The 16,146-nt window shown below is 40.1% G+C and overlaps 1 protein-coding gene across 9 annotated transcripts; it reads left to right on the forward strand.

The window, feature by feature from the left end:
* Positions 1-848: 848 nt before the first annotated feature.
* Positions 849-14,654, forward strand: LOC127868886 (uncharacterized). Of its 9 annotated transcripts, none has more exons than XR_008044294.1 (6): positions 849-1,009; positions 8,397-8,502; positions 9,774-9,902; positions 12,771-12,976; positions 13,478-13,582; positions 13,915-14,654. XR_008044294.1 is itself a non-coding variant. In XM_052411028.1 (5 exons), exons 2-5 carry the CDS (start codon positions 8,430-8,432, stop codon positions 13,996-13,998), a joined length of 468 nt encoding a protein of 155 aa, XP_052266988.1. In that variant the 5' UTR covers positions 850-1,009; positions 8,397-8,429; the 3' UTR covers positions 13,999-14,654. The 9 variants fall into 9 exon arrangements, 5 of the variants coding, with proteins under 5 accessions (XP_052266988.1, XP_052266986.1, XP_052266987.1 ...); XR_008044292.1 differs by lacking the exon at positions 849-1,009 and adding an exon at positions 7,351-7,785; XR_008044295.1 differs by lacking the exon at positions 849-1,009 and adding an exon at positions 7,351-7,785 and having other exon boundaries at positions 12,796-12,976.
* Positions 14,655-16,146: the final 1,492 nt, after the last annotated feature.

Raw genomic sequence — 16,146 nt, forward strand, 5'->3', positions numbered from 1 at the left:
TTTGTTAACTTCCGTTTCTTTTGTGTTAAAAAAACTATATAATATTACATGTATACATGTATACAGGCACCCACTGTCTAACAAATTATGTGTACTAGTTACACTGATCCTCTTGAACAGATACAGATTATTCCCAATATAGCGATATTAAAAATATTTAATATAATCAGCTGATCAAAGACAGATCAAGTGCATTAATGCAAAACATGCAGCTTACGCTTAAATAGTTACTTTTTATGTTAGACTGTTAGTAAAGTATTAAGTATTAAAATAAACCATTTAAAAGTTAAAGCAATCAAACCACGTACTCGAAAGACTTTTAAGTTAGATTTCTATTTAAAAATGACGTGGAGTTGGTTCCTATAAAAAGACTGAGCGAGACCGACTCGGAGCAAAAATTGGCTCCTTATATACTCTGTGATGGGATCGACCATAAATCTGGGGCGAACAGCGGTCGAAAAATGGTCGTAAGGTGGTCATGTACCAACTATCGGCCAATGACCAAGAATACATGGGCAAAAAGTGGTCGGTGACGAAATAACTGGTCAATGACGTCATTATGACTTAGCTACATTCGAACGTCAACTTAACAACTGACTCAGTAAAACAGACAAATGGCTGCCATCTTTGATTTAAAATTAGAATTAAACATAAAGCGCAGTTAAGTTATGACATTTACAAGAGCGGTGTATAATACCATGAAATGATGTGGGCGTTTTCTGTTCGTTGCCGACATCCTTGACTTGAAACAATTCAACCGTTACGAACACAGGAAGTAAGATGGCTGACGGCTGACAAAAATGTGAATTCACTCAAAGGAGTTTTACGATTTCTAAATGGATAATGGCATCTTATGCAAAACGGAACAAACATATAAAGAGACTAAGTAGTAAATTGATTACATTCAATGGATATTACCATTCCCAAACGTGAGTAAGAAGTTGAATACATGCTTTAAGGATCAGCGGTGGGTGCCTGTTTAAGATGACAAAACAACAACATCAAAAAGGTAAGAATTGAAAACAAACAGCTTCAGAAATGCTGGGGCATTTCATTACCCCCCTCGCACAAAATTGGCTCCTCTGAGTCAATTCACAAATGTCAATTAAAGTTCATTTTAAACATGAATGAAAATATATATTCAAAAGTCCATTGGTGGCCTTAATAGCGAGGTTTCACTGTATTCAAATACTTATGTTTGAACTTTTATGAATAAACATTTAAACCAAAAATTTGAAGTAACGTTTGAAGCAGTACATTAACAGATTGTTCATATGAACTTTCTGACAATGTCACTTCTTCATTGTCAAGTGTCTTTTTGTAACTTTAAACTGTAAAGATTATAATTTAAAAAAAAACAATGTTCATGAACTGTGTGTTTAAAGTCACTTTCTAATGTTTTTAGAAACACTTTTCACTGATGAACGGTTCTCTCTTCGCCGCAACCTGTCCATGTTGTCTCTCACCTGGAGCACGGCCGTGGTTACTCTTTGCAGCAAGTAGTTCTGCCTTTGCAATAACCGGGTATGGCGGCTCATTTCTGTCACAATCCTTTCTACACCTGCAGCCATATCCGAGGTTAGTTTCTAGATGTTCCCCAGGATTAGGGACGTTGGCACTGCTGCCTCAACACGCTCCTCGGGGGCTTTCGGAAGATATCTAGTGGGAGACGCTGATTGCCTGACCTTTTTGGCTGGAGTAGGCTGAACCTCGGGATCTTCCCCTTTTTGCCGTAGTTGACCCACTACCTTTTGCGCCAGCAACTCCAGAGGCTCTTCATCAAGGAAATCCAAACTTGAGGTGTCATCAAGGTGCAGGACGATCTCATCCTGGATGGGCGTTCCAGGTGTCACAACTTACTTGACGAACTTGGCTCCTGCAGTGGAATTTGGAGTCTTCGCATGCTAGAATAGCTGGGCCTGACCTGCTGCCTTCGATGTAGGCCTGTAGACCGGGACTTCATTAGAAATTTGGTTCGGAATGTACCAGCCATTCGAGATGTCTTGAAGCGGAAGCGGCAGATGGTTGGGCACATAGGATGATGCCTGAATATGTTCAGACTCGTCGGCGCGGCAGTGACTGGTGACTTGATTTTAGGCGCCTGAGTAGGTGTAAGCCAATCAGGTAGTATAGGATTTTCTTCTGGGACATCAAACCACTCTTCTTCTGCTTCGTCCGCATGTGGCTCCGATACAGGGTCTCCCAAACGTTCAAAATCCAACACGGAGACAATGTAAGGGTTATCTGATTTATTCAGATATCGACGTAAATCCGTTACGCCCCTCATCTTCGCCTCCTTAACATGGGGTGCGTATTTTGTAACGTGATCCAGAAGATTCTTCTGTGTCTGACATCTGAAGCTGCACAGGCTGCATGTGTAAGGTACTTGGTCAAAAGTAACATGGTACTTGAAAAAATGGCCCACAAGTCTTTCCTTTCTGTCGGTCTTCTGACATTTTTGCAGCGGTACTGCACCCTTGGTTTCTTCGCTGTCTCCATACCCTGCAAATATAGCATCATGGATTGAAGGGCGAGTTACCGGTCTAGTTGAGGGAACCAATCTGTCTTTGATCAATAACACTTTGTTTTGGCAAATTATCCTTTCTACGGCAAAATAGCACTCCGTCTTTTAACAATAGCTGATCCCAGATTACCCAATAATGCCTTTTTTTTTGGCTTTAATTGGTCATGTCAGCACTCTCTGGTTTTTTACCGGAGTTGATGGCCATAGCAATAATGCCAATGTCACTGTCGACATCCTGCATTGTTGCCATCTGTTCTGATGTGTACTGGCTACACCAGGCTTTGGATCGAAGCACTGCTCGTATGGCATCCCGTGTCGCTAAGTTGTTTAAGTGTGCTTCGTGAAATACATCACCATGGGGCCTGTCTAGTAAGCCTGGAAGTTGAGCGACCATTACTGCTGTCCTTTTCCTACATTTGGTGCAAGGCCAACACTTGAGCGGCTCGCTGGTGTCAACTAGAGGACAGTCACAATCTTTCAGCCCTTCACCTCTTGAGAAAGCATTAAAATGTGGCTGCGTCAATCCGGAGCGGTACTCCATTGCGAAGTCATAAATGGCCAATATGTCAGTCCACCTAGCTATTTTGTCTCTCGGCTCCTTCATACTAAGTAGCCATACAAGAGCAATAATGCCAATGTCACTGTCGACATCCTGCATTGTTGCCATCTGTTCTGATGTGTACTGGCTACACCAGGCTTTGGATCGAAGCACTGCTCGTATGGCATCCCGTGTCGCTAAGTTGTTTAAGTGTGCTTCGTGAAATACATCACCATGGGGCCTGTCTAGTAAGCCTGGAAGTTGAGCGACCATTACTGCTGTCCTTTTCCTACATTTGGTGCAAGGCCAACACTTGAGCGGCTCGCTGGTGTCAACTAGAGGACAGTCACAATCTTTCAGCCCTTCACATCTTGAGAAAGCATTAAAATGTGGCTGCGTCAATCCGGAGCGGTACTCCATTGCGAAGTCATAAATGGCCAATATGTCAGTCCACCTAGCTATTTTGTCTCTCGGCTCCTTCATACTAAGTAGCCATACAAGAGCTTTGTGATCGGTCCTGACAGTGAACCTTCGGCCGAGCAGATACTGGCGGAAGTACTGTACATAGAAGACTACTGCAAGTAACTCCTTTTCAGCGATACAGTAGTTCCTTTCAGATCTGCTTAGCGCTCGACTGGCATACTCAATAACACGCTCCCTGTCCATTTTAGAGCTGTGCCAAAACCGCGCCGATGCCGACTCCGGATGCATCTACATCCAAGTAAAACATCCCTCCCGCATTCAAGGGATAACCTATCACCTCGGGACTGACCAAAGCTTGTTTAAGTGCATTGAACGCATTTTCCTGCGCCTCCTTCCACTCAAACGTCGCATCTTAACGGGTCAAATCGACCTATGGCTTTGACACCTTAGCAAAATCCCTGATAAAGCGGCGGTGGTAAGAGCCTGTTGCTACAAACTGACGCACCTGCTTTGGATTTTTGGGTGTTGGCCAGCCTATAATTTTGGCCACGTTTGTTAGGTCAGGTTTCACTCCCTCACTTGACACCACATGGCCAAGAAATACGACCTCGGTTTGCAACATTTAGCACTTGTCAGGCTTGAGCTTAAAACCAGCGTTCTGAAGGGTCGACAAGACCTCATCTATACGTTCCAAGTGCTGCTCAAATGTTGTGCCATAGACAATAATATCATCTATATACACGAGACAGTGTTCCATTGGAGGCCTTGAAGAGCAAGCTCCATTGTTCTTTGGAATGTACTCGCAGCGTTGCTAGGCCAAACGGCATGCGAGTCATTTCAAATCGACCGAATTTTCACACGAACGATGTTTTTGGAATATCCTCCTTTTTGAGGGGGATCTGAAAATACCCAGAGGTAAGATCGAAACTGCTGAAAAGATGTGCTCCAGATACTGCATCGAGGCAATCCTGTATGCGCGGCAAGGGAAATCCATCCGGCTTGACTAACGCATTCACCTTTCGGTAGTCTACACAGGGACGCATACTACCATTTTTCTTTCTTACCAGAACAATAGGACTGGCCCACGGGGAGACGATCTTTTGAATAACTCCCTTTTTCAGCAGATCCTCTATTGCCCCCTTCTGCTCAGCGGCATATGCGAATGGCACGCGATGAGGCCTCTGCTTTTTTCGGTGCAGCCACTCCAGTGTTAATTGGGTGTTCAGTTAGATGTGTTAGTCCTAAGTCCCATTCATTTGTTGAAAATGTGTTTTGGTACTTAATCAATAATGCAGCGACTGCATCTATTTCATCTTTTGTCTTTCCTTTAGTAGACCTTTCTAAGAGAGATTTTAGATAATTGGGCACCTGACTTACTTTTTAGGTTTATGAAACTTAGCGCCTTCGGTTACAGTATCTGGCAGACTGGTCACAACTCTTCGTACCGCAAAGAAATTGCTTTCCTCTGTATCGTTTTCTTTGCTTGACAGCACTGACACCACTCTCTCAATCTTTTCAGCGCTACCAATGACAACATCCTGGCGTAATTTTACTTCGGTTGTAAATGGGTTTAATAGCCTATTCACACAAGTTGGGGACTGGTTAATGTTGACAAGGGTTGAGGCCATTTGCAAGGGATATCTCTCTTTGAAGTTCTCTGTTGGCTCAACAACATAATCTGCCTGCAAGTCACTATCATCACTCTCAAACCTCTCTACAAACACTTTGACAACTGCCTCTGCAAGTGGTGGCAAGGGCATGTCTTCTGCCACTATTACCTGTCTTGCTCTACCTGTCCTCCCTATTTAAAATACGGGAATCTCCTGCCCATCAAGCACTATTTTGTTCTCACTCAGGAGGATGTCAGCTGGTCTGCCCTGTTTTCCACTTAGGATATCGTATCCTAACAGAGCCTCGTCCTCGATATCCGCCACAATCACATCCTGGATCAGATTAACAGAACCTAAGTGCAGCTCTAACTTCGCCTGACCTTCTTCCTTGATGGGGGCGCCTCCTGCCATCATGGTCTAGACGCGTGTCATCGCTCCAGCCAAAACGGTAAGATATAACATCAAAACGGTTTGACCACACCCGCCACTCCTCTTTACCATCGAAAGGGGGTATTCGCATACGCTCATGTGACCTTGACCTGTGAGATCGCGTTGAGTAATGCTCAGGTTGGTGCCCGTATTGACAGCCATTTTGATAAATTTGACCACCTGTATGATCATTGTGACACAAATAGGGAGTCATGCTAGATGTGTCTGCATAGTTCGTGTTTTGGTTAACAGCCATATTGCTGTGAGCTCGGCTTACAAAAGGTTGGCTCTTGTCGGTTCATCATTGGTCTGTTTCTTGACTGCGAAGACCCCAACTGTCTTGAGCGAGCGTTCCCTGTGGGAATCTCTTCCTCTGTTATCCTACTTTCGGATGCCTGCATACCTATGGATGGCCGGAAGCTGTCGCCTGAATCACGCTTATCGCATCGAGCGGCCGCCTTATCGGACAGCTGCATCCGCTCTGTCTCTAACAGCCTCGCCTCGAGTCCCGCTTGGTTTGACTTTATTTCGCGGAGTTCGGATACCAAATCTCTAAGGGCTCCGTTAATTACTGCAAATGTTTCGCGTGTTTTGGACGAACATCGCCGACGAGTCTCCTTGTGTTCCCGTCTTGAGTTTGCGGAAACCTCCGACAGCGTCTCCAGGTCGGACTCTGAAGACGGCCCATCGTCGCTAGATGGGCTGTTGTCGCCCTTCTGCGTCTCGGGGAAGTTGCAGATAACTTCGCCGGAGTCATCTAGCTGCTGCACTTCCGAGTTACCGGTACCTTCAGTCACCATGATCTGATGCTCAGTTGAATTATTGAAGCGAACAAGTCGTTTAATAGTTTATTTGTATTTATATCAAACAAGTGTCGCTGTTATATTACTTAATATAATATATGTTATATAATGCATTGAATTGCTGTTATTATAACCACCGTTCTACGTAAGTCTGTAATAAACGAAATTAATTGTTATTGTTGTTGTTAGTTAACCGTGTGTTACTAAACCAGTCCTTTAATATAAACGAAATGGGTTCGGAAGCGTTCTTATTCTTCTCGAAGACTAGGAATAAATCAATGAATACTGATTTTATAGGAATGTTACAGTATTCCACCGCTGACCGCCATAAATATGTAGCGTTTTGCCGATTGCGTAGATCTATTTATTGTTACTATCCAGATAAATTCTGGATGGTTAATAAAATGACTTTAAGACAATTAACGTTTCAAACTGTTTTGTATTTGTTAACTTCCGTTTCTTTTGTGTTAAAAAAAACTATATAATATTACATGTATACAGGCACCCACTGTTTAACAAATAATGTGTACTAGTTGCATTGATCCTCTTGAACAGATACAGATTATTCGCAATATAGCGATTTTAAAAATATTCAATATAATCAGCTGATCAAAGACAGATCAATTCACACAAGTGCATTAATGCAAAACCTGCAGCTTACGCTTAAATAGTTACTTTTTATGTTAGACTGTAAGTAAAGTATTAAGTATTAAAATAAACCATTTAAAAGTTATAGCAATCAATCAAACCACGTACTCGAAAGACTTTTAAGTTAGATTTCTGTTTAAAAATGACGTGGAGTTGGTTACTATGAAAAGACTGAGCGAGACCGACTCGGAGCACAAAATTGGCTCCTTATATACTCTGCGATGGGATCGACCATAAATCTGGGGCGAACAGCGGTCAAAAAATGATCGTAAGGTGGTCATGTACCAACTATCGGCCAATGACCAAGAATACATGGGCAAAAAGTGGTCGGTGACGAAATAACTGGTCAATGACGTCATTATGACGTAGCTACATTCGAACGTCAACTTAACAACTGACTCAGTAAAACAGACCAATGGCAGCCATCTTGGATTTAAAATATGAATTAAACATAAAGCGCATTTAAGTTCTGACATTTACAAGAGCGGTGTATAATACCATGAAATGATGTGGGCGTTTTCTATTCGTTGCCGACATCCTTGACTTGGAAAATATTCAACCGTTACGAACACAGGAAGTAAGATGGCTGACGGCTGACAAAAATGTGATTTCACTCAAAGGAGTTTTACGATTTCTAAATGGATAATGACATCTTATGCAAAAAGGAACAAACATATAAAGAGACTAAGTAGAAATTGATTACATGCAATGGATATTACCATTCACAAACGTGAGTAAGAAGTTGAATACATGCTTTAAGGATCAGCGGTGGGTGCCTGTTTAAGATGACAAAACAACAACATCAAAAAGGTAAGAAGTGTTAAAACAAACATCTTCAGAAATGCTGGGGCATTTCAATATGAATAGGAATAGTAACTTTGTTTTGAAATCAACAGTTATATCCGCGTTGCATGGTGCGACTTGATGCATGTCGAACATGGTTATAACATTTCGGACAAACAAATAGGTTACTTTATCAATACGTTTTGCTAAGCAAGAATGGTTTCTTAAATAATGTTTGCACGTTAAAGAATGAAAGCGAATCCTGCCATACTTGAGAGTAGGGTTTTATTACTAAATAAAAGAAACAACAAACATTTGGATGCTACAAATGAACGTATGTACTGATGAGAAGTATACAGTTTAATGCATTTGTATCTGACGTTAAAATACCAGTTGTTAGTTTTGATTATCAAAATACTAGTATAATGGTTTATCAAAACGTCATATAATTAATCCTGTGCAAAGTTGCAAACAAAAATAACAAAATCATCTACACAAATATTTTTTCCGTTTGATTGAATTAAAAGGGCTATAGGTGAACATATTGACACGTGAGCCGTACGCATTCATTGAAAAATCAATGTGCTGTGTTTACGTATGAACATTGTATAGAATGCAATAAACTATTTGTGTTTAAGGTCAAGAGATTAAACAGCAACTCGGTATGGGATATGAACAGCAGAATGGCTCTCAAAATCCTTCAACTCGAGCGAGGACTGTTAAAAAGCTGCGTCATTATGTGCGGTATGGAACCAGTCTCAATTTTTCGTAAATTTTATTTTGTCTTGTGTCTTTGATGAATTAAAACAATATGTCACTCTTGATTTCCAATAACGTGTGATTATATTGCGTTGTAACCGGTCTGTTTGTTGGTCTGTTCGTTAATAATTTCCAAGCCACTTTGTATATTGAGAACGCCATGATCATATAAGCTGCCATTCTGGGTTTCGAAGAAGGGAAGGACACTAATTGATTCTGACGTCAGCAATTCGAAGGCCATTGTCACAGGGGGTTGATGCATATAATTCGTTTCCATTCGATATCTGGAGAAGTATTTGACCTAAGATAATCATTAATGTTATGCAGGCTACAAGCTATGCACAGAAGATACACTATGTATCTGAGGTCAACATGTTTAAGTTCAAGGTCTAATGAGCTTGTAACATACAAACTGAATCTTTGTTCCGCATGATATAAAGAAACGTTTATCAAAGGTAGTGTGCTGATTATAAAACAAGAGTTCAAGCGTGTTATTAATGCTTCACAATTATCATGTTAATGTCATTGAGCTATATATCTTCACTAAAAATATAACTTATGTAACTTATGCTTACTTTTCGCCGGCTTTCCACAAGAGAAGACTATAGGTTTGTAATCCGTCCGTCCGTTCGTCTGTCTGTCTGTCTCTCCTTCTGTCGGCAAAACTTGATCCAGCAATTTCTTAAAAAGTACTTATCATACTCAGTTACGTGCTAGTTTATAAATACAACGCTGTTACACGAAATAGAACAAAACATAATTGTATACCAGCTTAAAAGGTAGAGAGGATCATCAAACTTGATATACATATTGTGACATGCATCCATAATTTTGCCTTTTGTATGTCTTTCAATTAGTTTTCTTCGTAACATTTGTTCGTCATTCCGTACGCAAACATTGTAAATACTTGAAAGGTACATGATATATAAAATAAAACATGGCAAACACATAAAAAGCTATTACAGGAGTTGGCAAAATTTTAGAAAGTTCGGATTGGTATTCATCCATCTGTTCGTCCATAAAACAGCAGATAAACCAACTGCATAAAACATGGTAGTCTAAATGTGTTGGGCCATTTTAAATTCACCTCCAAATTACAAAAAAATAAATAAAATATTGGTCATAATAAAATCATAGTTTGTAGTTATAATAGCTCTCAATGGTAAATAGTTAAAAAGACAGTTTAGATGTTATTATTTAATGCCAACCACGAATTGATCATTTTTCAACCATGTTTAAACGTGTTTACGCTTCAGCCATTCTATCATGAATATCTGCTTGATTTACCCGTCAATGATTGCTGTCGGGAGCCTATATAATCAGGGTACAGGATCACGTGACTTGGTGGGGTTCACAATTTAACTACAATAGATGTAAATACACCGGTTAGTGTGCTTTTTTTCGAATAACTTTTTTTAACAATTTTTCTTAAGAATTTCAACTAGTGCATAAAAGACAGTTTTTCGCTCATCTATTTTTTGAAAAAAAAATTATGAGCTATTGTCATCACCTTGGCGTCGGCGTCGGCGTCCGGTTAAGTTTTGCGTTTAGGTCCACTTTTCTCAGAAAGTGTCAATGCTATTGCATTCAAACTTGGTACACTTACTTACTATCATGAGGGGACTGGGCAGGCAAAGTAAGATAACTCTGGCGTGCATTTTGACAGAATTATGTGCCCTTTTTATACTTAGAAAATTGAAAATTTTGGTTAAGTTTTGTGTTTAGGTCGATTTTATTCCTTAAGTATCAAAGTTATTGCTTTCATACTTGCAACACTTACTATCATAAGGGGACTGTGCAGGCAAAGTAATGTAACTCTGACTGGCATTTTAACAGAATTATGTGCCCTTTTTATACTTAGAAAATTGAAAATTTTGTTAAGTTTTGTGTTTAGGCTCACTTTATTCCTACAGTATCAAAGCTATTGCTTTCATACTTGCAACACTTATTAACTATCATAAGGGGACTGTGCAGGCAAAGTTATGTAACTCTGACTGGCATTTAGACGGAATTATGGGCCCTTTATACTTAGAAAATTGAAAATTTTGTTAAGTTTTGTGTTTTGTCCCACTTTACCCCTAAACTATCATAGATATTGCTTTCATACTTGGAACACTCGCAAACTATCATAAGGGTACAGTAAAAGGACAAGTTGCATAACTCTGGTTGTCATTTTTACGGAATTATGGCCCTTTTTTGACTAAGTAACTTTGAATATATGGTTAAATTTTGTGTTTCGATCCACTTTACTTCTAAAGTATCAAGGCTATTGCTTTCAAACTTTAAATACTTTCATGCTATCATGAGGTTACTGTACCTGGCAAGTTGAATTTTACCTTGACCTTTGAATGACCTTGACTCTCAAGGTCAAATTATTAAATTTTGCTAAAAATGCCATAACTTCTTTATTTATGATTAGATTTGATTGATACTTTGACAAAACTACTCTTACCTGACATACCACAATAAACTCCACCCAAATCATCCCCCGTGCCCCCCCCCTCCCACGCCCCGAATCCCTCCACCCCCTATTTTTTTTTTTGAAAGATCATCTCACAAATGACCACCACAACCTCACACTATACTACCCCCCACCCCACCCCCCCAAATTGTTCTTTTTTAAACGGTTAAAAAACACAAATATTTAATTTTATTATTTAATGTTTGAAATACCGTCCAACCATCGCACCCAAGAATACCCCCCCCCCCCTCCCGCCGAATAACCCCCCCCCATTTTTTTAAGATCATCTCACAAATGACCACCACACCCTCACACTATACTATACCCCCCACCCCACCCCCACCCCGAATCCCCCACCTATTTTTTTTTTAAGATCATCTCACAAATGACCACCACACCTTCAAACTATACTATACCCCCCTCCCCCGAATCCCTCCCCCCCCCCCCGAATCCCCCCCTATTTTTTTTAAGATCATCTCACAAATGACCACCACACCCTCACACTATACTATACCCCCCACCCCACCCCCCAATTTTTTTTGAAACGGTTAAAAAACACAAACATTTATTTTTATTATTTTATGTTTGAAATACCGTCCAACCATCGCACCCAAGAATACCCCCCTTCCCCCCCCCGAATTCCCCCCCCCCCGTATTTTTTTTAAGATCATCTCACAAATGACCACCACACCCTCACACTATACTATACCCCCCACCCCTACCCCCCCCCCCCCAATTTTATTTTGAAACGGTTAAAAAACACAAATATTTATTTTTTATTATTATTATTTTTTTATGTTTGAAATACCGTCCAACCATCGCACCCAAGAATACCCCCCACCCCCCTCCCCCTCCCGAATTCCCCCCCCCCCCCTATTTTTTTTTTTTTAAGATCATCTCACAAATGACCACCACACCCTCACACTAAACCCTCCCCCCCACCCCCACCCCCCCCCCCCATTTTTTTTAAACGGTTAAAAAACACAAATATTTATTTTAATTATTTTATGTTTTAAATACCGTCCAACCATCGCACCCAAGAATCCCTAACCCAACCCCCCCCCCCCTCCCGATTTTATTTTTTTTTTTTTGCATTTTTTTTCGCATTTTTGGAAGATAATGTAATAAATGTCCACGCTCCCACACTATACACCCCTCTTCACTTCACCCTCACTCCTTTGTGATTGAAAATGAGAGTCCCTTCACCTTTAAAAAGAAAATAGATGAGCGGTCTGCACCCGCAAGACGGTGCTCTTGTTTTATGCTTCTTATGGCAATTCGTAATACATTAGAATTACTTTATTTAATAAGCCTGTGTTATTGGTAAAAATCCCATGTGTACAGCATTTATGCAGCACGCAACGTGAAATTTTGGCACCGATTTCAGACGTATTAAAGGATTTATTCTTAAATCTTAAGATATGGGCACAAACGGCAAGAAACACCGTCTTTTATGCACTAAATATTTAAGAAAATGTATTTCACTAACTTAAGATATTTGGTTCTTAGCGATGTGTTTACATTCTGCCCAGCCCGTGTGTATAGCTCTGCAAACCCCGTTGATTATGCAGCCTGGTATGAAGTGGATTAAAACACATTTTTAGGCGAAAAAAGTGTAGCTTTTATTCAAAAGATTGACGGATAAATATTAAACTTTTGACATGTTTAATATAAATTGTGTATTTAATCACAAAATCTGTTGTAAAACACACTATTTTCATAATTGAACAAAACAAACTTGATTATGTTTTAATACGTTGATAATAAAGCATGTTAAAATTATATCATTCAGTCGCTGCAAATGTTCTTGCTGACAGGCGTTTACTGGATCGTGTGGACGCCTTACGCAGTTGTCTCTTTCATCCAGACGTTTGGCAACACGGACATCGTGTCGCTTTGGATGGCGGTGCTTCCGGTGCGGCGGCTAAGTCCCAGGTGGTCTGGAACCCCATCATCTACGTCGGCACAAATAAGAAATTCAGGATGGCATTTTACCAGGTGTGAGTTTCTTCGTTGGTGTCACATGGCAGAACTTAAACGATGCAACATTAAGATGGGCATAAGATTGCATTGATTTGCCGTGGAAAGCTAATATAATCGTAAAACCCGCCGATAACCATTATCTACATGGCACAAGAAACATGAGTTGTATACAATATTTCATTGAAAAACGGATATTGAATCACCTCATTTTATCTGAATCCGATTTGTAAGTGCAACGAAAAACTGACAGTTCACCTCTAAAAACGATTTGTCTTCCAATGTAACACAAAAAACATTAGTTAACACTTATCTATATGCGAAAATGGGTCTTATGTCGGATGCGTGAAGTCTGATCAAGAGATATCCAGTCTGCTATAAAGTTACGCAATGATTTGGAGTCTCATTAGCGGACCGTACAGCTCCTTACCAGACTTCGCGACTGCGCATATTGCATAAGACACATTTGCGCATGATGCAGCTAAATTATCAGTGAAGGAGACCATTATCTTTCTGCAGAGCCTGCCATGTACCAGGTTGAGATACTGGTTTGAGGTTCGAGAAGAGGAAATTGTGTCTGAAGATACGAAACCGGATGACACGCCTGGTCAGTCCGCACTCAGGGTAAGGACCAAACACCGAGTTGTCTTTTCATTTATATATTCACGTAATTTTCTTTCTATTATGCTGAGAAAATGTGTAGAAAATCCAAATATGATTCGTTCTGCATTTCTTTGTAATGGATACTTGTTTGAAAATAAATAATTACAGCGAGTTGTCAATTAATTAATGTGATGATGATGATATTGGTTTATGATTGATGATGAATGATTTATGATGATGGTGCTGATAGTGGTGATAATACAGATAGTAACACTGATTATGATGACGGATTTGAGGATGATACAATGATTATATTTCATTATGTTAATGATTCAACAATGTCATATATGCAGGCAAGTCAGCAATCGGCATCCACTGTTATTCCTCCAGCAACTAACAAGGTCGACACTACCATAGTATGTACCACTGACGTGTAGATGAACAAACTGCACAGCGGTAGTCTCCCCTGGACCTGCACGTTAAGAATCTATACCAAATATACCTTGAAGGGAGAATCTCCACTGATCCTGTACCACGAACATCAAGCCCACATACAACTCGAAGCGGTTTTCATTTGAAGAGATTCGTTTTGGCCGTTGTGCTATGACGGTCTGAAGGCTAATAATCACCTGATCACTTATGGTGTCCAAATACAAGATAATACATGTATTTAAAAGTAAACGGTAACCGATAATGAACAATTGATAACTAACTATTGAAAACTACTTCATTTGATCGATTTCTTATTATTCGAGCCGAAAAACAACGAACGGTCTTCTTTAAGATTGAATTGGATGTAGCTAGAAAGAGATTGCATTATATATAGCTGACCAAAGATGGATGTACATGTAGCTAGACATATCGATATTTACGAGCCTGCATAATCGCTTTACTTCTTACTTTGGACGCATCTCTTGGGTTGATTTGTTTATATATTTATGTTATGCATTGCTGTTTATCACCCCTGTTATTTGAAATGCGGGCATATATATGTATGCATATGCTATGTTTGTAAGTTTCAAATGCTTTGTTTCTAACCTAAAATAAAAACAAGAGCTGTGTTCTTGAAACACAATGCCCCATACTGTACTTAGAGCTGTGTTCTTGAAACACAATGCCCCATACTGTACTTAGAGCTGTGTTCTTGAAACACAATGCCCCATACTGTACTTAGAGCTGTGTTCTTGAAACACAATGCCCCATACTGGACTTAGAGCTGTGTTCTTGGAACACAATGCCCCATACTGTACTTAGAGCTGTGTTCATGAAACACAATGACCCATACTGTACTTAGAGCTGTGCTCTTGAAACACAATGCCCCATACTGTACTTAGAGTTGTGTTCTTGAAACACAATGCCCCATACTGTACTTAGAGCTGTGTTCTTGAAACACAATGCCCCATACAGTACTTAGAGCTATGTTCTTGAAACACAATACCCCATACTGTACTTAGAGCTGTGTTCATGAAACACAATGACCCATACTGTACTTAGAGCTGTGTTCTTGAAACACAATGACCCATACTGTACTTAGAGCTGTGTCCTTGAATCACAATGACCCATACTGTACTTAGAGCTGTGTTCTTGAAACACAATGCCCCATACTGTACTTAGAGCTGTGTTCTTGAAACACAATGCCCCAAACTGTACTTAGAGCTGTGTTCTTGAAACACAATGCCCCATACTGTACTTAGAGCTGTGTTCTTGAAACACAATGCCCCATACTGTACATAGAGCTGTGTTCTTGAAACACAATGCCCCATACTGTACTTAGAGCTGTGTTCTTGAAACACAATGCCCCATACTGGACTTAGAGCTGTGTTCTTGGAACACAATGCCCCATACTGTACTTAGAGCTATGTTCTTGAAACACAATGCCCCATACTGTACTTAGAGCTGTGTTCTTGAAACACAATGCCCCATACTGGACTTAGAGCTGTGTTCTTGAAACACAATGCCCCATACTGTACTTAGAAGCCCAAGAGCGGCTTTTTTAGAAAAAATTGTTAAGTCCAAGGCCCGTAACTTCGTCAAAAATCAATGGACCGGAATGAATCTCGAACTTGATCTGTAAGTCATTCAGGTAGAGCAACACACCAAAAATAAGTTCAATATCTGGAAGTGTTTTTGAAATTGAACACTCGGACAATATTTAGCAAATAAGCATACTATGGAATAAAGCAAGATTCAATACATAAATCTTTATGCAAATGTTACGCTCAGATCCGGAAGCATCAATTGAAAAATAAAGTGCAATATTTTACACGGATATATTTTAGCATGTGAATATCGCATTACATTTTTTGCATGGTACAAACAATGTACTGTAAAGGTACTGCATTTTAGAGACGTAAGGTATGTTAGAAATAATCTCGCTGTTCAAAAAACGTAAACCATTCGAAGTTGTAAACACTCGTATTGAAACACGAGATTTGCGTACGATGTCGAACACCAACACAACTGACAACGTGCAAACGGGCTTGTCAGCTCTAGACATCCACAGACTGAACTTCCCGAAATGGGCGCATCAGATTGTTGGTTGTGTGTTGGTGTTATTTTGAATTTTCGGTCTTGTTGAAAACGCT

This window comes from Dreissena polymorpha, chromosome 2 (genome assembly GCF_020536995.1).
Source record: "Dreissena polymorpha isolate Duluth1 chromosome 2, UMN_Dpol_1.0, whole genome shotgun sequence".
Taxonomy (NCBI): domain Eukaryota; kingdom Metazoa; phylum Mollusca; class Bivalvia; order Myida; family Dreissenidae; genus Dreissena; species Dreissena polymorpha.

Excerpts from the sequence above, each read along its gene's own strand:
- LOC127868886 (XM_052411026.1), top strand. The coding sequence starts at position 985 with ATGACAAAACAACAACATCAAAAAG. Across the intron at positions 1,010-8,396 it reads AAAACAACAACATCAAAAAG|GTCAAGAGATTAAACAGCAA; the intron begins GTAAGAATTGAA and ends TTTGTGTTTAAG. Across the intron at positions 13,583-13,914 it reads CTGGTCAGTCCGCACTCAGG|GCAAGTCAGCAATCGGCATC; the intron begins GTAAGGACCAAA and ends TCATATATGCAG.